At 47.8% G+C, this 26,775-nt stretch overlaps 1 protein-coding gene across 4 annotated transcripts in view; it reads right to left on the bottom strand.

The window, feature by feature from the left end:
* LOC144099046 (PR domain zinc finger protein 1-like) overlaps positions 1 to 26,775 on the bottom strand; it is a 167,708-nt gene that overhangs the window by 81,960 nt on the left and 58,973 nt on the right. For all 4 annotated transcript variants that reach the window (XM_077632069.1, XM_077632067.1, XM_077632068.1 and 1 more), the window contains exon 2: positions 19,058 to 19,138. Coding sequence is in view for 1 of the 4 variants with exons in the window: in XM_077632063.1 (XP_077488189.1) it covers positions 19,058 to 19,138 (81 nt within the window). In the remaining 3 variants the exon portion in view is untranslated. The remainder of the gene's footprint in view (positions 1 to 19,057; positions 19,139 to 26,775) is intronic.

Here is a 26,775-nt window from a genome sequence, read left to right as displayed (position 1 = left end):
AGCAAATTTTTTTCCCCACAGAACTTAGTTCGTGACGTGAAGCAATTACTAACCTGCGCTTCTACGGCATCTCTACCATAGTTCAGTGGGAGTTGCTGAACGTACAGGGCGAAGCTAAGTGAATGTTATCAGCTGCCTAGCTACTGAATCAGAATAAGACGAATTTCCTGATACAATAGGGTGGATTTTTAGCATTGCAAATAATGCTGCAGAATCGAATAAATACAGAATGAAGGATAAAAAACTTTTTCATTCGCCTCATCGTCAAACTAAGCTGAGACAAAGAGCGTCAACACGGCTAGGTTAAGCTTGTTCAGCGATAAATTTGAAGCCAGTTTAGCCTGTATAAACCACGCCCATACCTACGCCCTTTAGAATGAATAACGCCCTATTAGCATTAACAACAGTATGCATATCCGACTGTGCGCTGCGGTTTACTGCAGTCGCTGAATGCATAAAGGAACAAAAAGGGCTAGTCTTAACCAGTGAACCTCTTTGCGCACTCTGCTCACGCATAGGGCGTGTGGACGCATAAAACGAGCTGAAAGGCCGAACTTAGAAGCGAACGTTCGTTTTCAAGGCTGCGCTGCCCGAAAAATCAACAACAAAATAAAAGCAACACAAGCGAACGCAATGCCATTGGCGAAAAGCTTAACACTCGCACTATGGCGTGTCGCAGATTTCGAATCTAAACTCAGAATTCTCCGCCCCGCCGTTTCGAACGTCGAACGCGCTGAGTCGATTCGGCTTCGCCTTCGTGCAGAGAACGGACTGGTCAGTAAAAGCGCTGCTATAGCTCCGGAAAGCGAAATGGCGCAAGCCATCTGTGGAGAAGAGAATAAGTAGGAAATTGTCGATAAAATAGAAAAGAGAAAGCATTCGTGGAGAAAGCGGGTGAAGTAGTGAGTCGATTCGGCTTCGCCTCCGTGCAGAGAACGGACTGGTCAGTAAAAGCGCTGCTATAGCTCCGGAAAGCGAAATGGCGCAAGCCATATGTGGAGAAGAGAATAAGTAGGAAATTGTCGATAAAATAGAAAAGAGAAAGCATTCGTGGAGAAAGCGGGTGAAGTAGTATTTCGAGTGTTTTTCATGCCGCTTTCGATCTCCCGACACTCCCAGAGGCGCGAGCGGTGACAAGCGCACGCAACACCAACAATCTGCTTTGTTTCCACTGACCTTATCTCCCTCCCCTCGGAGTGTGAAGAAAGAAGCACGAACGAAGTCTGTCTCGACCGCGAACGCACCCGCCTGCTTTTCCCCTTTCCCTCATTTCCTCCTCGCCATTTCTGGTTTCCCCTCAGTATCTGCTTGACTTGACGAATGCCACTTCCGTCAAGGAGGAAGGAAGCGGGGGGGCTGGAAAATTATTGGCGTGCGGCCGAGTATGAAAGCGAGAGGCACGCCCACAGTTTCAGTTTCAGCTTCTAGCTAGCTCGCTTATATTGAGTATGACTCGAGCGGTAAATATAACGCCGAACGGGAATTCCATGGGCGTACTTTCTCCACAGGGTCCGCTTGCTTTCCCTGCCATCAGCGCCTGCACTTTGTGCTGCGGTGCGCGAGCACGCCTCTTTCAATTCGTCGTTTGTTCAGCCGGCCTTGTCGCTTTCACTCCCTGTATAATTCTTGCTTCACCTTTGTGTCTCCTTTTTCTTTTTTTTTTCCGCACTTGACAGTCGCGGTCGTCGCTGTCAACCCGGCGCAGTGAGCCGTGCTCGTTTGCGGCGACAAGCGACCTTCGCTGGAATTCCGTCGTGCACAGAGGGAAAGGAGGACAATGCGCGGAGTTAAGTAAAGGAACAGAGAGAGAGAGAAAGAGAAAGAAAAGAAGGAGAAGGGCTGGCCTTCGCAAATTGGTCGCTGCCGTTATGCAATTATGGTGGGGCAACGGACGTGACTGATCCGCCTATCTCACGCGACGTATTGCGTGTGAAACGTCCGGCGTGTTTTCAACAAAAAAAGTACGGCTTTATTGCTTCTTTTCCCCTGCAGTGATAACTAAGAAATGACCTGCATTCTTTACTATAACAATTGATTCGGGGAACAACAAAGCAAAACTACAGAGCACAATCAACAAAGACATGGGTAATAGTGATTGATTCGCAAGATCTGTTTTCATTTCGCCTTCACACCACAAATGCAGTGAGACGCACAATAAATTTGAAAGCTTTCGCTGGAATGGGTGCGAGCTTTAACGGCGTGCCAGGACGGATTCGAAGGGGTCTCGTTCGACGCCCAATAATAATGCCTCGCGTGAGTGAGCAATGAGGCCAAGTTGGCGAGGCAAGCACATTAACAAGCATCGCTAATCGGCTGAACGGCCTCTGGAAAACATCACTGCAAGTGCCAAAAGAAACCGAAAGCCTCGCTTAAACCGCCGGGACGGAGGCAGACGAATGCATCCGCGTCCCAGGGGTGGGACCTTGCGCGTAAAGGTGAAACAATGACGACGACAGGCAGTCATCCAAGTCCTGATAGTCTGGCAACGGACCGCGCGATGTTGAGACAAGGCTCGAATTATGATGGGGTTCATTATGGCTGATCAATAAAATAATGTCCGGGTAGCCTTAATAGAGACCTTTCCAGCGGTTCAACACTGGCACGGACTGCTGATACCTTCATGTATTCATGCGCCCGTGGCATGTGGCAGACCCCCTTAGAGTTCTCTATGACCTATGCCATAGACAGTAGGTGGAGGGTCAGCTGACGTAATAAAATTAGTGAGTGAGTGAGAGTGTGTAAGTGAGAGTGAGTGAGTGAGTCATGTGATCATGCCATGCGATAATATTAAACGCACGAAAGGCGACGGCGAGGTTTCCAAGAGGTGGGCAGTGCACATTTGAGATGACAGCTGGTAAGAAATTACGAAGGATACGATGGATGTACATTCGAACCTCGTAAAAGCGAAACGGTTTATAACGAAATAATGGATATAACGAAGGAATGACGATTCCCCTTGGAAGCTCTGTCAACACGGCTACAACGAAGCTATGGCTATAACGAAGTAATCGCCGGGTCCCTTAAACTTCGTTATAACGAGATTCAACTGCGGTTCAGTTCTATTCAGCTCTAAATTTACTGCGTAGCGTGCGCATGACAGATTTAGGCGTTGGTCATTTTTGCTGATATAGTGATCCTTTCGCGACCGTACACACCTGTTGAAATTAAGAGGCATATTCCGATGGTTGAGTGAAGGCATAGGTCATTAAACACGCTGTGTTATCGACGAACGATTGCGTGTAAATGAACTAACTGTAAGGCAAGTTACTTCCCAAATATGCTTCACGGGGTCACAGAGCTTGACGAGTACATATCTGCTGTCTCTTTCTCCATAGCGCGATTACTTACATGCTAAGCAACTAGCTCAAGTCAAAGCCTTAGACGTGACTCTTTTGGCGCCTGTCAAATTTTGGTAATGGAAAAAACTCAGTGTCAGACCTCATTAAAGGAAGGATGCATTCGCGCCAGGAAAACAACCTTGCTCCTAACAGGCTTACGGATCCAGAACTGCACGCGATATTCTGTGTTGCGATCAGATTTCGTGATTCTGGATGCATGCCCATGCCGCCCTAACTTTCTTTATTATAGCTTCTTAAGCCAACAGCCGAGCTGGAGTAATCGTACCGAGATCAACCCTAGACGATCGCCTCTCATGGTCAAACAAGTAAACCGGGTCATGGTGGAGAAGTATGATGCAGCTATCAAGGAGGCATTACACACGTGTGACGAACTGGATTCAATCTTAGTCTCTTGAATTAGTCTTTCCTTCTATACTTTCTTCCAGTTTCTTGCTTAATTATTATGTCGCTCTCAAGGACACCCAGTTGGTCACTAGTGTTTTCGTTGGAATTGATCCATAGCATACCACCTTCATCGTTTGCCCGAAGGTTCTCGGTGGTCACGCCTGCTTTGAGAACGACCAGACGTAACTTTTTATGCGAAGATAGGCCTAAGAAAAGAAGAGGAAAGATATGAAAATGAAATGAAAGAAACACCGCAGATAGACGAGATAAGCAAGAGTTAAATAACGCGTCTTACCTCCGATCATATCAATGCCCCTAACCTGTACAACGACCTCGAGAAGGGTCACCCGATTGACAAAAGGACGCCGAGGAACCGATTCAAGACGCACGTAGGCGGGGTTAAGATGCTGTATATTACCTTCCTGGAAGGCTTATTGGTTATAACTGATAAGAGTTTCAAGGCGGTGAAAAGTTTGTTCTGCTACCTGTAGAATGTGGTTCTGTGGAATGTGGTCCTGCTATCTGTAGTAGAATGTGGTTCGTTTACGCGATAACAATTATCACTAGATGCGGGTGCGTTTGTTGCTGTCCTACCTTTATTTTTCTTAGCGAATTCTTTGTTTTTCACCGGGTTCTGGACATCGCTATCGACGGGTCAAGAAGTAAACACTGTTCGATTTTCACGTCTTACAGTCCATTCCTCCTATTGGCGGCCTTTTCACTGAGTAGCGATACAATGAACTCTATCTATTTCGCACAGATCGTCAGGCCATGGATATATTGAATCTCACTGCCAGTTTCAAATTACGCTTGCTTCGTTCTAGAGCTATAGAACACCATTCAAACAAGTTCTGCCGTTTTCTGTGCTCTCTTCGGCTTATTCGATGGCCCGTCGTGGATTATCATTCGGCACGACACCTCACTCGCGTCAGAGGAGATTAACGAATGTCAGGTGGAATTTAATGCAAGAAAAGCAAGAAAAACAAACAAGAAATTCTGTCGTGACTGTAATAGGCGGCCTAGTTCGATGCTTGCGGATCAAGCGATCCATCTTGCAGATCCCTGACGCAACCGAGCACCTCGTTTAACACTTTCGCGGCAAACTGTCAGCGGTTTAAATATTTATCTGGATTTTGCAAACAATAGCGCAGCGACCTTGGTATGGCATGAAGTAGACACAAGCCAGTATCGCAATAGTTAACCTCGAGATACTTATAAGGTACCACATGCAGCAGCAAGCGACACATAAGGCATCCATCGCATACCTTAAGTACTGCGTTTATTCGCTGCTGCTGCTTTATCAGGTGGCATGCTGACACTTTCGTTACTACTCAGCCTTCCTTTGCCTGACTTAGCTCTTCATCAAAGCCTCTTCTCGTTTCAAATGCTCGCTCAAATACATCGCGATAGCGTCAGTATACTGGATGAAATGCGTACGGCATTCAAGCGATGCGCATGAGCGCTGTTTCTATTCAATCAGAAGCCATGCTAATAGTTTCATTGCTATTCAACCTTCCTTTGTTCTGCTCGGCACGCCATCCGGGTAGCACCTTCACACAGCAACGTCGCGCTGAACGCTCGCTCAACTCGTATCGCGGGCCGGCAGCAGCCGCTGTCCTTCCTTCCTTCCTTCAACTTCGTCTGGGTGTCCTGGGAAGGTCGCACGTAATGCGCATTCCTTGGCCGCCGCGCAAGTCTGCCCTTGCGCGTTGCTATTTCGCTTTTCTGTTTTGCCTTTTGCGTCCCCTCCGACCGCCGGTGTTGGAGCTGCTGCAGTGCTTTCGAAAGAGTCGCACTATTCCGCGCGGCGGCCGTATTTTTACGCGCATACAGATGCACAGAGACGTCGCGCCTCGAGTTTATTGAGGCGTGACGGAGGGGTTACCGAGCCGCGAAGCCCTGTCTTTTCATTTATTTTTTCTTTTTCTTCGCCTTTTCCGCTCTTACGTAAAGGCCCGTGGCTTTTACGTAAAGGCTGAAAATGCGTGCCACAAGCGATTGACGAATATGCAAGAAATATTAGCAGTTTTTTTTCGATCCTCGCGCTTACTCGTGTGGGCGCCTCTACAACTTTGTCGCTTACTCTGTGCTTGTGAGTGACCCGCGCTTTGCAGCGCTTTTTGGCTGCCTCCGTAGAAGGTATTCGCTTCGCCCAGTGATAGGGTGACGCGATGTCGCGAGATTACAACGGCGCATGCGTGAGATCTGTACTGCGGCCGATCCCAGAGCAATTAAAAACCGTTGCCACGGCTTGTGAGAAGACTATATGTATGATGTTTAATTTTACTGAGTACAGATGTTTAATAACGATGCCACGAGAGCCGGGAAGTCTGGTCATATGGTCAGGCAGCCACACGCCCCATTCAGACGTGTTCGCCGAAATTAATCTATTAATTATTATTATGTTCCGACTAATTGTAATCTATCAATTCTAACGATTCCTTGTTGAATAAAATGAAATCACCCATCGAAAGACTTAATTGTATCGAATTTTGCTTCTGAAAATCCAAATATATTACTGATTGGCGTGTACCTGCGAAAACATTAATTTAGCGATGAATTACTGAGTTCCTTTCATTTCTCAGGTGCGGTTTTCCCTGACAATGTGCGGCAACCTACCACCAGCGTCAAATGAAACGCGAACAGGATAGATGAAACATGAATACAAAAACACAAAAATATTTGGTTCCGCAAAATAAACGCAGGCTCAATTGGTCGAAACTTCCACGCTACGGTCTTCGCAACATCCAAGTGAAAATCGACTATTCTATTGTTCATTCTCCTTCAGATAAAATTTCTCGTTTAGCGCTTTTCATTTTCATTGGCTTGCTTGTGTTTAGTTTGAAGCTGACTGTACATCAACCTCTCTCTGTGCTGACTGCGACACCGCAGTCAGGCGGCCTGCCACACATTACGCCCAGCTGAAAGTTCCCAGTAAAGGTTCCTTCGCTTTTATGACGCACGCATTCAAGTTGCATTGATTCTTTAAGCCGGAAGGTAGGAGGGAAATTATATTGTTTTAATGCCTTGCTTGAACTGTAAACAGGGAGTATTCGAAATACCTACCGATAAGTTCGGACATTTTCTGAGCTTGCTCATGATCTGTTTGCCGATTTCAGTTGTTTTTCCTGCGCTACACCAACCAGTATCAACCTTGTTCTGCACATCGCTAATGATCACTGCAGTGTTTAGCTAAGATATGATTGTAATCGGCCCGGTTTGCTGGCATCTTTCCACCTTCTTTTCTCTTTCTCCAAGCAAACTATCCTTCCTACTCCCTGTGCGGGGTCACCCGCCGGAATCCTGTTTTGGTTAGTCTCTCTCCTTCTCTTTCACTCTCTCCCTTTCCACTGTAATGATGCGCAGATTATTCTCCGCGTTTTTAAAACAGCCAGAAAATAGCTAAAGGCTCGAGCAAAGCTGTGTCGTCACAGCGTGGGTTTATTTCGGAACAAGTGAATCAACGCGGAAACAAAACTATCGCGATATGGGTGTACCCTTTATCTTCATCTCCGAGGGCGCGTTCTTATCTCTGAGTAAGCGCTGCGCCTCGGCTCTTCGGCCTCATGGGCGTCATTGAGTGACGAAGGTAAGCAACATGAGAGTCTGCCAGGGTCTGCCAGTTAAGGTCGGCCGTCCCGTATCCTTGCCCTATTCTCCACCAAGGCAGTGGCAATGACGACACACCGCGGCGGCTTATATCACTGCATCTCATCTCTCTTTCGTCCGCTGTTCGGCTTTCTTATTGCGCGCTATTTCTCGCTCCCTTGCTTTCGCTTAGCGAATGCCCCGTAACGTGCGCTGCCCTCTCAAAGAGTATAGGCAATATACGCGGTGAGAAAGGGTGCAACGCACCGGGGTGCCGCGGCCAACATCTCCTGAGGGAAAGGAAAGAAAGAAATAAAGAAAGAGAGAAAGGAAGAAAGAGAAAGCAAGAAAGAAAGAAGGAAAGAAAGGAAAAGGAAGGAAGGAAGGAAGGAAGGAAGGAAGGAAGGAAGGAAGGAAGGAAGGAAGGAAGGAAGGAAGGAAGGAAGGAAGGAAGGAAGGAAGGAAGGAAGGAAGGAATCTTATAGACAAGGGGTTACCAAACTCTTCGGCTAGAGGGCTGAATTATACATTTGTCAGAGCTACGAGGGCCGGGAAATAAATAAGTAGATATAAATAAAAACATGCAATAATATCCAGTAATGACCGGTCTCAGGTATAAATTATTATTCTTTATTTATTTTTATTAGTTGAATTCAGCTTATCATGACAGTTTGTTCAATTATGGCACCTAGCTCTCCGTAGGATTTTGCATAACTACATAGGATACGTGATGATACAAACTGAAATGTTACGTTCAGATATGCGCGGTGAAGTATGCTCAAAAATGCCATAGAAACGTGAATTTACAGCTTAGCCTTTTGGGAGGCAAGGAAGCATGAACCAGAACGTTGATGCGAATAGTGCAGCTGATGTTTGAATTTCACTATTTGGGTGAACTGCAGTTACAAACCTGATAACTCAATAATCAGTATGGACTTAAAGTGTTCGTCAGACAAATTAGATCGACATCAGGGTATACTTCGTGCTTTAAGTAAATCAAATCGGTTGCGGTCATGCGCGAATGAACGACTTAAATATAGACACTGCGCAGCTTACTTTGCCACAGACGAATCGCAGAGCGCAAGCGTAGGCCTCGTGGGCACGGCAAGCCGGGGTTCGGACACCATTTTGAGGGCTGTGTCCCGCCGCGAACCGGTCGGAAAGTTTGGAGACTCTCCTTAAAGACCAGCGTCGATCTGTGACGTAAACAAGGTGCAGTGGCGCTGCCGTCGCCGGCGGGGGGAAACAGCTGCGGGCACAACCTACAGGAATGCATGTAAACAAAAGTTTTCAAGCTATTTTTTTTTTGTTTTATAGTGTGCCTATGAGGTCATCCATTCGCTACCAAAAGCCGAGTACACTGTAGAAGAGGATGTGAAAGGTCGTTCTATATATAACTCCGGTGTCGGTGCCGGGCGAATGTGCGGCCCAAGAAACACATGTAAACATAACTTTCCCAAATAATTCTAATTTCACAGCGCACCTTCGACCGTTCGTTAACAGCTAGCGACTGCTTTTAAGAAAAGTATGAGAAATATATGCAACACCACTTCGAAGTTCATATCTTTTTAAAACGTCCCTGTAACTGTGTTGTGATTCTGGGCATACCCCCACAAGACGCCATCACCCTAATGCGGCCGCCACGCTTGAAATGAAATCCACGACCCAGTAAGCAGAGCGCCAAAGTAACTCAGCTGGTCATCACGGCACAATGACAATTCTAGATGACTGCTCTGCGCTAGTGCGGCTTCCACAATGCAGTGCTTGCTGTCATTCCCCAAACCGGATAACTGTAATCTCTCCTTTGACTAATTTTTCTTTCACGGGTGGACGTTCAGTTAGTTTATCAGATAGTGCATTTTTGCTTTGCTGACCTCCGGGTACTAGCTATAGCGTGGCACCTGTGGTTGTGCTCCTGAGCTTGACGACACAATTTGAATGCGATTCACGGCAGAGCTCCAGGACGGTGTATCACGTGAGCTAAGATATCCAGCTGTTGGCATCTCAGAGGCACTTACTGATGTATATAGAGGCTCTTTCAATGTTTCTTTCATGGTACGACGCAAAAAAGGACAGCTAGCTGCCTCGATGAGTGTTATATGCACAAGTGCTGTTGCTCCTGCACTAAATAGCAGAAAAACACAGGGGCAAAGTGTGACTAAATAAAGCGCAGTTTTAGGCAAAAAGATAAGTAAATTTTTTCTTCATGTTGTCTACAGCGTAGTAAACTTTAGACTTGTATTACTGACCCCATGCGTTTTCCATAAAAGCTTCCCTGAAGCTGTCACGGTCACTTAGCTGCGTTCATGAGTTGCGCACTAAGCTGAGTTTATAATATCTGTTGCTGTTCACACTAAGCTCGGCTAGGAATGCATTACATTCGTCACAAACACTGTTTATGCAGCATTTCTGTCTAAAAACGAACGTCATCATCCACGCTTGGAACATAACGAGCTATATAGCTCAAAAGCACGTGCTCCAAATTCGACTAATTCGCCTCATTTGTGACGCGCGCTCGTGCAGTTCCCGAAAACTTTCATCGTTAAAAGTGCAACTCCTGCACTTCTCGCGCTTCCAAGAACAAGAAATATGAGCGAGACCCGTAACTCAATTCATTAGGCGAAGCTACAAAAAAAGTACACCTACGTGCGTGTTTTACATTTTTACGCGACTGTCGTTGGCGTAACAGGAATGCAGTTGTAGAAATCCAAAAGCGGAATGTGAGGAATAATAATAAAAAATCAAATAATAGACTCCACGATGGGGCTGTTTGCATAAGGTCGTCGTCAAGTCGTTACGCAACTACTATAGTACTCCTTCACATACCCTTCCCTTTCTTCCGTTTTTATTTACAGGAAGCAGTGGGTGCTCCCGCTATTAGGTGCAAAAAATAAGAACCAAAGAAAGGGCCGTATAATTCGTTTCGACAACAGCAACAGCAATGCTGAAAAGAACAAGGAGGACCTCAGTTGCTTCTTCCGCTGTTACAGCCTCTTCATCGCAGCCTACGCGGTCGTTTGAGCTCGTTATACGTTTGGGTGGCGAGCGAATGCAAATGCGCTACACATACGCGTTGGCTTCTGCTTCTCTTTCTGTGGACGCCCTCTTTCCATTTACGGGGGAGCTTCTTCTTTCTATTCCGCGTAACTGAAGCGAGCAGAGAGATGTGGGGAAGGGATAGCTCGGCCGTTTCCTCCTCTCCACTTCCTGTCGCGTGAATCCCAGGGCGGTCATCAATTTCTGCTGCGCCCCGGAGACGACATGATTATTGCCTACTATGTACGCCTCCTCTTTGCGCCCTCGGTGTCTTCTTCCTATCCGGGGTTACTCTTCTCTTCTTTCTATCATCTCCAAACTCGCACACATTTGATCAAGCGGTTCGTCGTCGAGTGCCAGAGGTATGTCGCTTCTCGTGATTTGAATGCGACTGCGATGACAGCGATGTCAGTTTGCGACTGGCGTTCCTTTCCAAGTATTTCGCCAGTGTTGACATCCGATGTTGGTTTGCTTCCAAGAAGCGACGCTCGGAGCACGAAATAACGCGACGAGTGAAACGGTTTGCGCGGGAAAATGTGTCTTTTCATTTCTTTTTTCCTCGGTCGCACTGGAGCGGGCCCGTTGGCCCGTTATCTCTAATGATAGGCAAAACAACTCAGGACCCTGGGGAGCTGTTTTTGCCCGAGCTATCACGTGCGTCGAGCCTGGTGTTTCTTTTTGTTTTGCTTATGGTGTGTCCCTCAGTTCTGCTTCATCCCCAGTTGGCGTGCGCCGTAAGCAGGAGCTACATAGCCCTTTATGACGTACGCATCCCTGTGTCGCCATCAGTGCTAACAAGAGGACTGGGGCTGTCTTCTAAAGGCAGTGCAGTTTTCTTTCTTGCTTCTGTTTCTTTCTTCGGTGGCACGAATGTTTTAGGCCTGATTACTATGCTCTAAGCGTCGCTACGTTTATGACGCGTGATGGAGAGGTTGGTTTCTCAGGCTGTAAAGCGTTCGGACAAGGCTGTTGACCGTAGCTGCTTACTTAATTAGGGTGTACATTGCATGTATATGATTTCTGCACGTCAATAAACAAGAGAATGTTTTGGTTAGTATATTTATTATGAACATTTCAAGAGTAGTTGAACTTAAGTGTACACTGTGAGAACAACTTCATCAAATTTTTATATTTGGTAAACATCGACTGCGCGGTTCTGTCTGGCTATGTTGATGTTTGCCTGGCAGCAAATGACGCGTTTACTACTGAGAAAAACGGATTTAAAAATTCAAAAAAATTTTCCCCCTGTAGTTCGATCGAGACCACCACGGTCATGACCGAACACGAGACTCCGTGATGGCTGAAAAAGTGAATGGCAGTTTAACATGGCCTCAGGAATCTGTGCTACCGAACTGTCTTATCGCAATAGCGCTTAGCTGGCAAAAACCGCCGGTGGCACCAATATCAGTGCTTCACTTTTTGTCTTTGCTATAGCTTATAAATGCATCACCCTAAGTGAAAGTATCGTCCTTGTAATTAGAACGGACCAATACAATCAATACAATGCAATTAGAACCAATACAATCGAACTTCTATTTGTCCTCAGAGTTCCTTTAATTTCTTTTTTTTTTCTCTAATGAGCAGCATTTGCTACTGAATCTATGGACTCACAATCTGGCACTCACACCGTTTTGACTGAGCATAAATAATAATGCAGAAATAATAAACAATAATGCAATTGTTTAAAAATGACGATCAGCTGCTTGCGCAAAATACTTGATCATTTTGTCCTTATGCCAGTTCAGTAATCCGCTGAATGTGCGAACTCTTAGCTTAGCTGTCAGCGAAGAAATATTGCGGCTAAATCAGACTCGGGTATTTTCTCTGCTCCTAGCATGTGAATGTGTAACCTGCTGTAAAAAAATATTTCCAAAGCCGCGCCCACACGTTTCGAACAACATATCAAAACTATGGGCTCTACGTGTTCAAGGGAACCCGAAATGAGAGAGAGGGAAATATGAGAGGTAATCCCGTGACAATAACACTTAACCCAATTGACGTCATACTCTTTTCCAAGATGCTTTTCACTTCGGACTTGCCCTGAACTATAGCCTTCCCGCGATTATCTCTATGGAGACAAATTCTGCTAAGCAAACTTGCACAACCGAGCCTACGAATAAGGCCGGTCACATTCCTGCCGCTGTCCTTTGGAAGTAGCGGTCTCGCATTGGGGGGCTAATACTTTCCAATAAATTTCAAGCTCGTATTCGTGACGGAAGCTCAAACGAAATCGAGTCGTTTATGCAGAACAAAGAACTCGCGAACCCGACGCCCAGTTGAGCATGAGAGGAACGAAGGACGTGATTGAGCTGCCGATCTGGCAGCCCGCGCTGCCCCGCTTAATTCGCGCAGTACTCGGAACAACTCACAACTTGAATAACCGCACCCCCCCCTCCCCCTCCCCTTCAGCCCGCCCTTGCTTCTACTATAGCGATCCCGGCTTACCGCCGTTACATAACGCGCCACCGAGGGTCGCGTCGGAAGGTTGCGGCATTCAACGCTGATCCCCTCGCACGCGCGCAGACCCCAACCAGCACGCGACGCGGGAAGGGCCTCTTATCGGAGACGGGTATTTAGTAACATGCACACGAGCGCACATACGCATATATTCAGGTCGCGGCCATGGCGATCCCCGTCTGAGAGACACCTCTCTTCCTTGCTCTGTCTATCTATCCGTCTCTCTCTCTCTCTTTCTCTCTCTAAGCTCGCTAATCTCGATCTGCCACCGCGAGAGAGAAGGCATCCTCAAGCTTGATTTGGCTGCGACGCAAGCGTTAAATTTGCACGGACCTGAGGCGTGACAGTCGTGGCTCTAATTGCGTCAGCTTTTGCAGGTTTTTTTCACGTCCCGCCTGTCTCGGACGCAGGTTTTCCGCGTTATCCTCGCGCCTCGGGAATAGGCTGCGTAAGAAGTGCGTGCAATCAAGAAAAGATGAACGGCTTTCGCGCGCGAATCGGTTATTAATTAAGCACGCTATACTTGCTTATCTTTTCCCGCTTAGTTGTAACTATTGCATAAGTATACGTTCATTTCTGCTCGACGAATAATATAAATGTCTCGAAAAGGTTTCCGGATTAACTGGCTCTTTCATGGCGGGGAACATACGCTCTAAACACCGATACGCCTATATGGGGGTGGAAAGGGAGTAAGTTGTCCTCTAGGGCACTCCCTTTTATAAAGGGGAGAGGACAGCTTACTCTCTTTTTACTCCTTTCTGTTTAGAGTGTAGAAGAGAGTGCTTTAAGAATTTTGCCGCTTGCCGTCAGTTGTTACCGGGTGTTTGTGTGCTGGCATTTAGCACGCAACGCCAATTTCCCTGATATGACCAAAGAATCAGAATTAGTATTTTCCTTATTAAAGCTTGTATCCTAAATACATTAATAAAGCAGTGAACGCATGAAGACTTTCGCACAACGGTTGCACCCCGTCAAAATCTCGAAACAAGAAAGTGCGCGGTGCTTGCATGAGTGGATGCCTTGTTGAGGATTGCAATGCCTGTGATTAAGACTCCCTTTCCAATGTGCGAAAATAAAAGAAACAGATATATGCGCAACATTATAAGCGCTTTTGATTCCCGTGACCGAGGATCACTCTTTCATATGGCCCTGACAAAATTGCGTTTTAGGTAACTGTCAGTTTTCTATGACATCATAACCGCAGCGGTGGCCTAGTCATTTGAGCATCCGGCTCGCATGCGGGAAGTGCGGCGTTCGATCCCAAGTGACGCCGGGTACCCACCGGTGATACAATGGGTACAAGCTTTCTCTTGGTATGCATGGTGCTCGGATTATTTGGGAGGAAATGCTTCGGAAATGGGTCTTTGACCCCACCTTGGGTATAAGGAAATATCTTCTGCCATTGCGCTCTGTGGGCACAGATGCCCTTGCGCCATAGAAATATATAATCATCATCTACGACATCATCCCACGGACTTGACAAGCTTCATGCTATAGAACGGGTGAGTGAAAGAACTAGTAAGGTAGACCAAGAGAGCGAACAGCTGTTTGGACACACTAAAAGAGTAGACAGCTGGCTAAACCAGTCTGATACAGGTTTGCTGTCGCTTCGCTAAGCGCCGCGTTTGTTTAGATGCTGTTGGAATCAGTGCCACTCGTACAAACTTTCAGTATCATCCTATAATGCTTCCCCGACGACCTCTCCTAGCGCTGTTTGCTTGAAGCCCCGCACTTTCGTTAAGTGTACAAATAGGCTGGCCAGTTGAGCTGCCAAATTTGCAACGGCACCGATGTCGAATAGGATAACCGGCCCGACCGAAAGAAAAAAAAACACAGAAAAGGCCTTCGCGGTGCAAGGACTGGCTCCTGCGATGTCCTTCACGTCGGCTGCACTGCATCATTCTGGCGCGTTAAGAGCGCCCGGCGCTGTACAGCCAGCCTTTGTTTTCTTCGTGATCTTTGTTGGCACTCATCGCCGTAATTTGTTGGCACCCGCAAAGCTTGCCAAATGGGCGGTGATGAACGCCACCTCGCGTAACGAACAGAAAGCGTGCCACTGTAGCGCTCCAGCAGAGATGGCATCGATCGACATGTTCGCGCGTAATGCAGTCGGTTCACTGGATACACGGGTGTGCGTGGCTAATGTCGCAAATAGAGCGAATTCAGTCAACGCCCGCGTGTGTATATGTGGGCAACAAAAACAAGTGCAAGTGTCTATTTTTATGCCTGGCTTTTGGTGGGAGCCCAACTTTCGTATCACTTGCTTGGCATTCTATGCCCTGTAAGAATGAAACGAGATACCCTGGTTTCTTTTTAGTGTAGACAAAAAAAAAAAAGCGACACGAACACTGAATTAGTCACAATCAAGCTGTGGAAGAAACATCAAGGTAAACGTGGAAATCTCATGAATGTTTTTCGCAGTGACCGCTAATTACCCCCTCCCCCCTCCCTCCCTCCCTCGCCGACCCGTTTCTCAAACTGTGACACAGCAAGACGCCCGCTTGATGAGAGGAAATAAAAATATCAAAATAAAGATACAAGTTGAGAACAGAAAACATAATGCTAGACATGCCCAAAATTGAATACAATGAAGTGTGCATTCGGCGCACCCTGCGTTAATTTTTATTCCTCAAGTTTATTTTTAAGAAATCACTACCACTAAAGTGTGTGTTTGCTTTAAACACGCAATGCCGATTTCGTTGATCGCCCGACGAGAAACAGTTGCATAATTGTTTATTAAATATTCTCCAAAGGCTCCATTCAGATGAAAAAAAAAAACGATACTTGTTTTCAGGGGTGCGCCAGAAAACTAAGTACGTCGGTTCAGCGAGAAAAAAAAAAGAATCAGTTAATAAAAAATGGCAATTGCTAAAACTGGTGACCTTATTCTGGACTCAGAATTTTTTGTCTCAAATTTGCATACACTCGACGAATACCAAGAGACTCTCCAGCTCTCGTTGCCGTCAAGGCGCTGCCAAGCAATATTAGACACGAGTGTTTTTTTTTTTTTCCTCTCAAATGAAGGATCCAGTGATCCCGGATACTGTATTGAACGAAGTGACAATTCTTGCTTCTCACGAGAATTGGTGACGTTGTCGTTGTCTTTTTTTCTTTAATCCATTCACCCTTTCCTTTCTGCACACACGGACACGTCGCTGGCCCAGGCCTATTTAGCTGAGCTTCGGTGCTGCCGCTTTGTTCTGTTTTTTTAATTTTTAAGTACGACCGCTCAAACACAAACAATCTTCATTGCAGTATAGCGAGCGCCCGAGCACCACTTTTGTTACCGGGTGTATTCATCTTAGGTCTCCCGAGAGAGCGCGAGGGAGCCACTAAATTAAATCGACACTCGACTCGTCGTTGTAGAACACGTAAAGCCTTGAAAAAAAAAAAAAAGCTGCGGCAGAACTTTCCCAGGGTACGATCGTTTTCGACTCGACTGTGTCAGTCGACAGAGCCCCAGTTTCAAATATATGTGTCAGAAAACACAAACACACGCGCCGAACTTCCGAGACAGAGCCGCCAGGTCGCGCACCGGAACACAATGAAGCCGAGCACGTGGAGTGGATTTACTTCACTCTCAAGCTTCGGCGGCGTATGCAATCACCTTCGCTTGCATACTGCCGCCACCACCGCCGGATCTACAGAGTAGAGTCTGTTTCAGAGCTGCCACGCAGTCTGTATCTCGCTTTGAAATGAAAAGAGCATCACCTCTTGTACCTCACTTGCCCGTTTGCTTCTCTCTCTCTCTCTTTCTCTCTTTTTACTTCTAAAAGCCCCGACTCAAGCGGGATTTTAGTGAAGTTCCGCGGACGTTTCAACGGGGTGAAAGTCAAATGAATTCGAAACCGGCGCTTCCTCCGAACCCCCTCCCCCACCGCTTTGTTAGATCCCCCTGCTCGCAGCAACTTGTTAAGTTATACGGAGCAACAAAAATAAAGAAAATACGGAAGAAGTACAAATATACGCTAAAAAATGTCCCTGTCAGGTCGACAAAGCAACCGCCCCGAGCCCAGCCGAGCTAAGCGCCTTGTTTTCGTCAGTGAGGACCGACCAAAGAGAGTGGGAAGGAATGAATGGGAATCGCATTCTCATTGTGAGCTTGCAGTTGTAGTCGGTCCCAGAGGTTGCGTTCTTCAAGTTTTATACTCGGAGTTCGAGCATTTCTTTATGTGTGCATTGTGTCTGTCCTCATAGAAAAATACAGTGAATAAAGACACTTGTTGCGTTTTAACACCCACAACTCGAATACAAGCGCTGTGTACTCGACTCTCCGCTTGGAATGCATTACCTTGCAAAGGACGCGCGGGCTTTGTTGTGTGCTTGTTCCTGATCGCACGTGCAGCCTTATCCATGTCGCTCTTGCTCCCCCCCCCCCATAGCCCTCCCTACAGCCCATCCGCACTCCCGTTTTTGAGAGGATCAAAGTAATGGAAAGGGTTGTACGCGTCTTTCTATGCTAGTTTCAATGGCCGATTGGTTTTGATGGTGATGACGTGGTAGATAGCAGCAATGCGACCGCTTGTTTTAAATGCGAACAAAAAAGAAAACAAGACAATGAGTTTTCTTTTTAGAATTTTTTTCGCAACTCGAAAGCAATTTAGACGGGGAAGAAAGCTGCGCTCACTCATGTAAATTGGTGACCGCGCTGAGATGGAATCGCGAGGAAATGCCCGAAGTATTTTGCATGTAAATCCACAGTGCGGCGCCTGAGTTGATTGGATGCTGATTTTTATTCTTGTTTATTTTTATTTTGTACGAGCGAGAAACAGATGCACTTTCGGTATGCGGGCAGGTAACTGTGCAGCGCTCTGTTTTCGGGAACTAAATCGCTTTTTTTCGCTTTTGGTACCACCTTGCATTTTTGATGAATTATAAAACCTGACGATGTTTTGCTGTAACAAAGCTAAATGAGACATAATTATGCATAACACAAAGCGGTTGTGTTTAATCTGCAGACTACTACTACCAACGAGAGCTTCCTCACGCGTAAGCCTTTCCACTGTGTATCTATACATGTATTCCGTTGCATCACGTTTGTTTTCTCCGAGAGATACACGTGTGAGTATACATCTAAAAGCAGTCACTGGATTCTTCCTCACAGATTCGAGGTTTAGAGGTGACATTGTACCTTTTGCATCTACCGCAACAAAGTAACAAACCAGCCAGGAGGGCGAAGCAAACGGAGAGTTAGCGTGAGAGGAGAGACTGATTTATAAACAAAGTGCATGTTGAGAACATTTTGGTCGAAAGTTAGCGCACCAGGCGGGCTCGGGCAGGACGCATCTTGCGCAGAACATTAACCAGTGACAATATGGAGTAATTAAGTCAGGTGATAAGGGCGATTCTGAAACAACGTAGCAACATGCGAGATAATGGGGTTCGGAAATTCGCTGTATACCGGAAGACAAGTTTAATGAAGGAAAGCTTGGAGTCTATTGTGATTAGCGATACACGGCTGGCGCAGGACAGGGCACTAATTAAGATATCTCCGATACAGGGCCTTTCCTTGCAGAAGACTTAATTCTGCTAGTGACGTAGTGATGACGGGAAAGAGAGGAGATTGAACACCGCCATTTTACGGACATATCCACCAACCGTCTTCCTCTTCTTATTACTTTCCGTTATTTGCCGGCCCAATCGTGCGCAGCAGCTTGTAAAGTTTCTTTCTGGTCGCCTCCTGTCTATCTGTGTTGCTTATATCCTCTGTATTCTTTATGTTATCCTGTTTCTCTCAGCGTTACAGCACTTGATACACTGTGTACATCTCCCTGTATTTGTTTTATTTCTATGTTTTCTTATCATTCCCCCTCAGATTAACGCTAACCGCAACCGGTATACGGCCCGCTCTGAAGCGCGGTCACGAAAGCGGCGTGTACCTTGTCACGAAAGCGGCGTGTACCTTGTCAGAAGCCCCGCCGCGGTGGCTCAGTGGTTAGGGCGCTCGACTACTGATCCGGAGTTCCCGGGTTCGAACCCGACCGCGGCGGCTGCGTTTTTATGGAGGAAAAACGCTAAGGCGCCCGTGTGCTGTGCGATGTCAGTGCACGTTAAAGATCCCCAGGTGGTCGAAATTATTCCGGAGCCCTCTACTACGGAACCTCCTTCTTCCTTTCCTCTTTCACTCCCTCCTTTATCCCTTCCCTTACGGCTCGGTTCAGGTGTCCAACGATATATGAGACAGATACTGCGCCATTTCCTTTCCCCCAAAAACCAATTATTATTATTATTACCTTGTCAGAAGCACGTCGCTGCGGCCTCCATGACCGTGTGTCTCTGCTCCTGGGCTTCCCGGGCCGCTGACAGGCGCGATTCTGATTGGAGGAAGGGAGAGAAAGAAACAAAGACAGAGAACATGGAATTAGACATACGTCATCGGGCCCATTGGCACGCGTTGACTGCGGGCATTATATGCTGGCCAGAAGGCGAACTACGCAGCGCATCATTCTCATGTTGGTTGGAACATGACCCCATAATCTCAGGACAAGCAAAAGATTACAGTCACTGACCAAGTCAAAGTAAAAACAAATTGACGTTTGGGAACCCGTACGGGTTCCTTGTTCACAATGAGGCTAAAATATTCTCGTGACGACGCTGCGCAGCGCTTGGTCAGTGACTGTAATCTTTTGCTTCTACTAATGTCTGACCAGACGAGCTTTCGTCGAACCCTTGACTACAATCTCAGGACAGTAACTTTCATCAGGTTCTTTAATTGTTACGATATATCGATTAGCACTAATACCATGACGAGGACATAGATGTGGTGGACCCTGAAAAAGATGGAGGGATAGGGGGCGCAGAAAGGTGAGGTCGTCTTCGTTTAGTGGAAACTCTTGGAGCTCTCAAGATGTCCTTACACTAGGTGACGGTGCGCCTCACAGTATATGCACTAAATCGCGCCGATTATGAAGCTTCCGTCACTAAGCGCACTTTTCAGTTTGGCCAGCTCAGATATTACACAACGAGTCAGATGCCGCGCCCTTGCCCCGCGTCCTTAACGGCAGAGGTGAGAAGAAAAGGAGGCAGAGAGAGGAAGAGAGCACGAATAAAACCAGTTTTCCTCTATTTTTTTTTCTTTCCCTCTTCGTGCATTGCTGTAACCCTCACCCTCCCCCTCCGCTGCTGTGCTGGCCCTGCGCACCTGTTGACCTTAGCGGGAGCGAACCTGGCCTCCGGGTAAGCTCGATAGCGTGGCTTTCTTTTTTCCCTTGTATGTATGCCTATCGTCTATCCTTGCTGCTCTTTTCTTTCTCACCTTCTTCTTTCCGCGCCTCCTGTTCACAGCCGAGCCTGTGGGCGACCGCGCGGTTTTCGTTCGACACGAAAGACGAACGAAGGAACCTGTTCGGGTGGCCAGGAGTGCGGCCTACGCTTTCCAAGCCGCTACCGCGGGCACCGTCCAAGTAATTTCCCGCTACGTGATTTCACAGCGTGGGAAAAAGTCCGGAAGCGACTATCAATACAATTACTGGCACTGAACTTGAAACTTGAGCCAGTGCGCGACAAGTGGGATGTTTTACAGTACAGTCGAACTTCGTTATAACGAAATAATGGATATAACGAAGGAATGATGATTCCCATTGGAAGCTCGGTCAGCACGGGTTATAGCGAAGCTACGGCTATAACGAAGTAATCGCCGGGCCCCTTCGACTTCGTTATGACGAGGTTCGACTGTATAACCCTCTCGGAAGAGACAGTTCAGCATCAGTCCAGTGGCACCAAATGCGTGCATTAATGGTACACGTTCGAAGCGCAACAACCGTCTTTTAGTGCGAAAACACTATACCGACGGGTAAACCCCGAGCAAGATCTTGCGATGTTCGTGGGTTTGTGCCAAGTGAAATAGATAAATAAATATAAATCAAATAAATATCCTCGACTGGGATTCTAACCCGCGGCGACGCGAAGAGATCAGCTTCACTGGCCACAGCGCGATAGCACTAGGCTATCTCCGTAGTTTTTTTTATTATTATTGCATAGAAATAGTGCCGAAAAGAGAACTCTAAGCATGATTACGCCACAAAACACCGGGCCACCATGCCCATGCTCGACCCGAAAACAGCCGAACACGCCTCGTGTTAAACTTCGACATACTCTCGCGCTGTGCATTACACATCCTCTTCTTTATCAACTAATACTACTGTCAAACTAAATTTATGGTGCATGATCAAGTTCAAAGCGAGCATAAATGGCTCCCTGGGTTAGCGGACACTTTAGTCGAGCCTTCGTGCTTAGCATTGCTTGTGCTTGTTGGTGCTTAGCATTGCTAAACCGCCAGCCATTTTTTTTCTTCATAAATAGCAACACTTCAAAAGTTTGTCTGAGAGCAGCCGTGCATCTTTGAATGCACTGGTTCTGACGAATGTGAGCCCCGAGTTTTCACGTTGCGATACGGGTACGAGCCGTCTAATTTTATTTTCATCATAGAACATTAGAGCGACAGTTGTTCCGAGTAAGTTCCGCGGAGTTCACGGTGGCGCTGCTGTCTTGCAGTAAGCAGCTGAGCTAACCTCTCTTGCAACAAGAATCTCAATGACGTCACCACTGCGGGATCACGTGGTTACCTTCTGGCGAATAAGCACGCGCCACTTGGGGCCATGTGGGCGACGTCAGAGCTGTGTCGACCCGCCCCTGAGGGGGCAGGGCATTCGCTGGCTCTGCTGCCGCTGTTAATATTTTGCGCCACAAGGACACGGACGGAATGACCTGTGAGGCAGCATGGCCCTATTCGATTTACAATTTGAGTTATATTTTCTCAAAATCCCCGAAGGCTTTACCTAAGGCGAGTCATGTGAACATGTTCATCGTTGCTTTAAACTCTGCGGTAATGAAAATGCAAAACAGAGCGGAATGTGAAAGCAAAAGAAGCAAAAGATTACAATAAAACGTTAGTGACAATAAAGAATGGGAATAATTATTAGGATGCGATGAATAACAAAATTTATCCTAGCCTCAGCAAAACGACATTCAGAGCAAACAAGCAAACAAAAAACACACCAGGCAGAAAAGACGGTTCATGTCGCAGGTCGTTCAGTATGAATGTTACTATATTCTCTGGCCGGGAATTTCATAAGACCATTGCGCGAGGAAAGAAAAGTGTTCGTAACTGCATGCACCACCCTTTCCATCCCACCAGCCATAAACGCAGCCCCAGTCAAAAGTAAACGTGTTTTCCGTCAATCGGTCACCCAAGAAGGGTAAATATTCTGGTTATTTTTGCATCTTACTTATACCTTAAACAGCCATCACCAACGTTTATACGAAGATGTAGAGGAAGACGCACCATAAGCTAAAGAAAAAAGCTGGGAAAATAAGAGCTCAAGGCACGCTCGCTGAAAGTTCTGTCTGCAGTGAGTTATCGTGAGAGGTTCTATGCACAATAGGAATACGATGACTTGAACATGAGTACCGCTCAGATTCAATGCAGTAACAAATCTGACAACAATGGTAGCCCCATTTGCGGAAAAGCAACTGGAAAGCATAAGGCATCCCTATAAAATCGGTTGGATTGCATCGAACATTATATATACGTTTTAACATTTCCAACATTTCGACCTTCCGAACTATATCCGACCCTGTTGCTGTTTTTCTCTACAAGGCTTCAACAGGCAAGAAGGGCAAGCACAGGCCAGCTTAAAGAGCATGTTCCTTTGTTCTCAACTCTTTCAAGCTACGGGGTCACCCTTTCTATTCTCAAGCTTGCCTGACGTGAAAAACCGCCGCTTCGCTCACAATGATCTTCAACAAAACGTGCTTTCCATTACTTATCTCGCTTTCCTGCCATGTCCAAAGAAAACGGCGTTCATTTTTCTCGGACATTTCTTTTTGCAGCGCAGTTCCTATACGCGTCCTTGCACAACAGCCTGAAGGCAAAGTTAATTTTTGCGACTTCAGCAACGAAACTTTGCCCGTTCACGCGTATGGTTTTCCTTCTCTTAGGCCTCGGCTCGGAGGGGGAGTCCGCTCTATGGCTTTGCTCTCTGTGCTTAGTTCGGTACAGTGCTGTACCCAGTACACTCAACAAGGCGCACTTTGCTTTCGCCATTGGACATATCACGTCGAAAGGTGAAATGCCTCACCAAAAAAAGAAAGCATTATCACATTATCACCGCACACCAAATTCGCTCCGTTATCAGGGCGAGAAGTGAGAAATGTCATCAGAGCAAGCCGCTAACGGTTCCAGATAACTTCAGAGTTATCCTCCGGTTCACCGTAAGATCGTACGTGGTGACTGTGCGAAGGTAATCAATGGAGAATTTTGGCCTAGTGTCACACAGCCTACCTCTATCGAAGGCCGCCAACAGTGCATGTGCTGGTGGCCCCCAAAGAGTCATCTGCGCATGCTTTGTTGGCGGCTGGTGGTAAAAGTATTCATTACCGCTGCGCTTAAACTGTCTAAAAGTCCTCCACACCCGGTCTTACCACGTGAATACCGTCGCTCCTGGGCGGGAACAATGCGGTAGCCTTGGCCGCACTGCACAGAAATACGATTGCGGAGCAGTGAAAAACGTCGCGAGGTCGGAGACAGTCGCGCTCAAGCTTTCTGCGGTCGGTTGCCGCCCACTCAAAACTGCAGCCGCGTCAAGTGGCGAGACGCGAACGTGATCGAACCGCGAATTCGTGTCCGCGAGACGCGCGTCTGCCGAACGAAGGTTTTGTTTAAATTTATTTTTTTTCTAGAGTTTCACGAATGGCGTAGATGTTTGATCGAGCCACTACTCCGTCGCAGTGGTGCGCTTGAGCACGTCCCATCGGACGAAAGAGAAGCGCACACTGGTCCTCTTGAGCTTCGAGAGCGGCTGCGATCGCCGACCGCAAAGAGACAGACGCTCAAAGAGAGGGGGATACTTAATAAAAGGGAGCGGGACGAAACACGCGTATCGCTAGAGGGCGCAAGTAATCATCTATTCAAGGGCGAGCTTGTTCCTTTCTTTCGACGAGAAGTGAAGAGCGCCCCTTTTGAATTGACATGCTAATATCTTAGGGTCTCCTTTGTCCGCACACCGTGACGCTCGCGTGTTCATCGTGGTTCGTTGCGGCTTGTTAAAGCGGCGAAAGTCGTACGCCTTACGTGCTTTCGGCGCGGAGGAGTTGCGCGGAAGCGCAATTTTCCGATGCAGATTCTTGCGTTGTACAGCGAGAGCTGTTAGGCGCCCGTCCCTGGCTTTCTCGTCGCCGTCGTAACAGGTGGGTGCGTCAATGTGACGGTCACGTGACCTTATGTCACTGTCAACCTAGGTCGCATAAGTCTATGGGTGGCTCCGTTTGGAACAGCTGCCTGCCAGAGCAGGGGTGCATCACTTGACCACTAGACGTGTGCGATATGAGGTAACTTTGTCTTTTCTACCTCAATATATCCCCAAAAAATAAAAGCCTACACAGCTGTCGCTGAACATCGCGTCACACAGTCGTAACCGTCCTGAGAGATTTTTATATAATGGAAGATTTCACTACACAATCGATATATCCGCAGAAGAATTTTTTACTACACCCCTTTTGGGCCTGTGCCTCCAAATTTCTTCCTCAGTGTGCGTTCGCTAAATCGCCACAGAAGCGCTCCGCGCTACTGCCTTCTTAACGAGCACAAGCAAGATCATCAGCCAGTCAGTGAACACACAACGTTGAGAGCGACAGTACTGGGCGAAATAGGTGGAGCACTTTTGTGATCACATGCGAGAGCGAGGGGCACTGTAATGCGCTTCGCGGACGCTTAATTGTAGCCTTCCCCACAACTGTTATCTTACTTAAGTGCTAGTACGGCTTGAGAAAGCTATCTCGTGAGCTGAGCAGCGTTCAAGACGCTGAAAATTACCCCGTGACGTTTTTGCTGCGCGTTTTAAAGCTCTTGCCGAGTGAGAGAGGCGGGAAGGGGTGCAGGTGTAGATCAATTTAATGAAGCCTCGCAAAACGAAGCTATATTATGTTTTCGCCTGAGTTGGTTCGAACCCCGCTCGGGGCTATGAGCATATGGTAAAACCTCTTTTTTGCTACCCGTCATTTTGACGGAGTTCAGAGCGGTTTCGGTTAGGTTCGAGCTCATGCTCCACTTCAGTTTAGGGCGACGTTCGCCCTTAGTTTGCAAGGAATAGGGGCTCAAAGCGTTCGACGCTTAAAATCACACTGCGTGGTCCAGAATACTACACCGCTGTACGCGAGGTCGATAGCAGCGAGAATTTTTCCTCTCAAGAGTTCAATCGATAAATACTATATAGCGCACGCAGACAGGCAGGCAGAACTTTCTCTTCAGCGCGGACGAGAGAACTCCCAAGATGGCGACGCACCGGCAAATCTGCGCGATACAGCCCGCCCGGAAGCGCGCGCCGCGGCAAGCAAATAAACACCGGTCGGAGCTGCGCAGAAGGGCGCCACCGCTCACGATCGGCTAATATACTCCCGCTGTGGGGAACGGGTTTCTATCACCTCCAGGACGAGGTTACGCAATGCGAATGGATAAATAAAAAAGAAAAAGCCGTGACTGTATACACATCGAAACTTGACTGGTACGGCGCCCCCCGTTGCCGCACATAGCGGGAGCAGTCTCTCAAGCCTGAAGCAGCGGAAAGCGCGCGGGCCTCCGCCGTGCGACCGCGCACGTCACCGGCACCGTGCTCCCCTCCGGCGTCGGGCTTCGCCGCCATGCTGCGAGGAGGATGCGTGACCCAGTGCGCGCGCGTGGCTGCGTCGCGGAGGCTCGCTGCCGCAGCAGGCACCCCTACCCTCTCCCTCCCTCCCTCGCACCGGCGCCGCGTCCTCTCCTGCCCGGAAGAGACAGCGCGGAAGGCCGGCCGCACTGCTTCCTCCTTCCGTCAAGTTCACGGTCACTCACGGCCGTTCACCCCCGGCGCACGCTTACTCCGCCGCCGCCGCCGCCGCTGGCCAACCCCCCTTCCCCTCCCCCTACCTCGCCGGTCATGCCTTCACCGTGCTACGCTAGTGGGTTCCCGTCGATTTTGGTCGATTTCATGTCTCTTTATTTCTGGTCCCCTCCCCCTCGCGTCTCTTTCCCCCTCCTCATTCTTTCGCACTCATGCGCGCATGAAGAAACGGTGATAGAAAACGCAGTGGCGGGAGCGGGACGGAGGTGGGTGGGGGAAGGTTGCAGACGCAGGTAAAAAGCGTGAATTCTGCCCTTTTGATGCCTTCCCGCTATATCTACTTCTGGATCCCTCGTTTCCACCTCCTCAAACCCCGCTCACTCTTTGCGAGCTCCCTTCTTTCGGATAGCTTTGGTATATACAGACCCGCTGTCCCCCCCCCATCTCTTTCCTCCTTTCCCAGATTTCGCTGCTGCAACCTGCCCGCCCGTAGTGCAGTTGCGGCATCACTGGTGGTGGCGGTGGGGTGGCGGATCAAGCCACGCGTATTCGTCCCGTCCCGCTGCTCGTTTAATGCATCGCTTGGCTCTGGGCGCGGCGCTGCGCTGTAGGCGGTCCCGATTGTTTTGCGGTAGGAACCGCGGCTTCCCGGTCAAAGCGACCGCGCGGGACGCAGTCCGAACTTCCTGGCTCTTTGCGTGTTGCGGTACTTTTGCACGCTCAGGTGGATTCGCGCAGCGAATGGTGCATCTTTTTATCTCATCTGACAACGCGACGTCCTGCTGCGCCTTAGCATTAAGTGTCGTGTTAAGAGCGTCATAACGGTCAATTCTTTGACAGATCCGGACGGTGCAAGTGGCGTCACAGCATACAAAGACACTGACAACGGAGTGATGAAGTGTACCGACTAAACGCTTTCAAAGCCGATGAGCATTTGAGCATCGACTTTCAAACGACACCGCCAGACTCAGAATGCGCACAAGTCATGACCGTAGTTCACCATACTTGCCCTATGATGGTCTGATATAGCTTTGTAAGCTAAGTCAAAAGCCAACAACAGCTTCCCGATGAACTCGTAAAAAAAGATTAGAATCTTGGAGAGTTCGTTGGTTCTTCCGCATAACAACGCGAAGACA

This window comes from Amblyomma americanum, chromosome 7, assembly GCF_052857255.1.
Source record: "Amblyomma americanum isolate KBUSLIRL-KWMA chromosome 7, ASM5285725v1, whole genome shotgun sequence".
Classification (NCBI taxonomy): domain Eukaryota; kingdom Metazoa; phylum Arthropoda; class Arachnida; order Ixodida; family Ixodidae; genus Amblyomma; species Amblyomma americanum.
The sequence above is the reverse complement of the archived record's forward strand: the minus strand, read 5'-3'. Positions and strand labels throughout refer to the sequence as shown.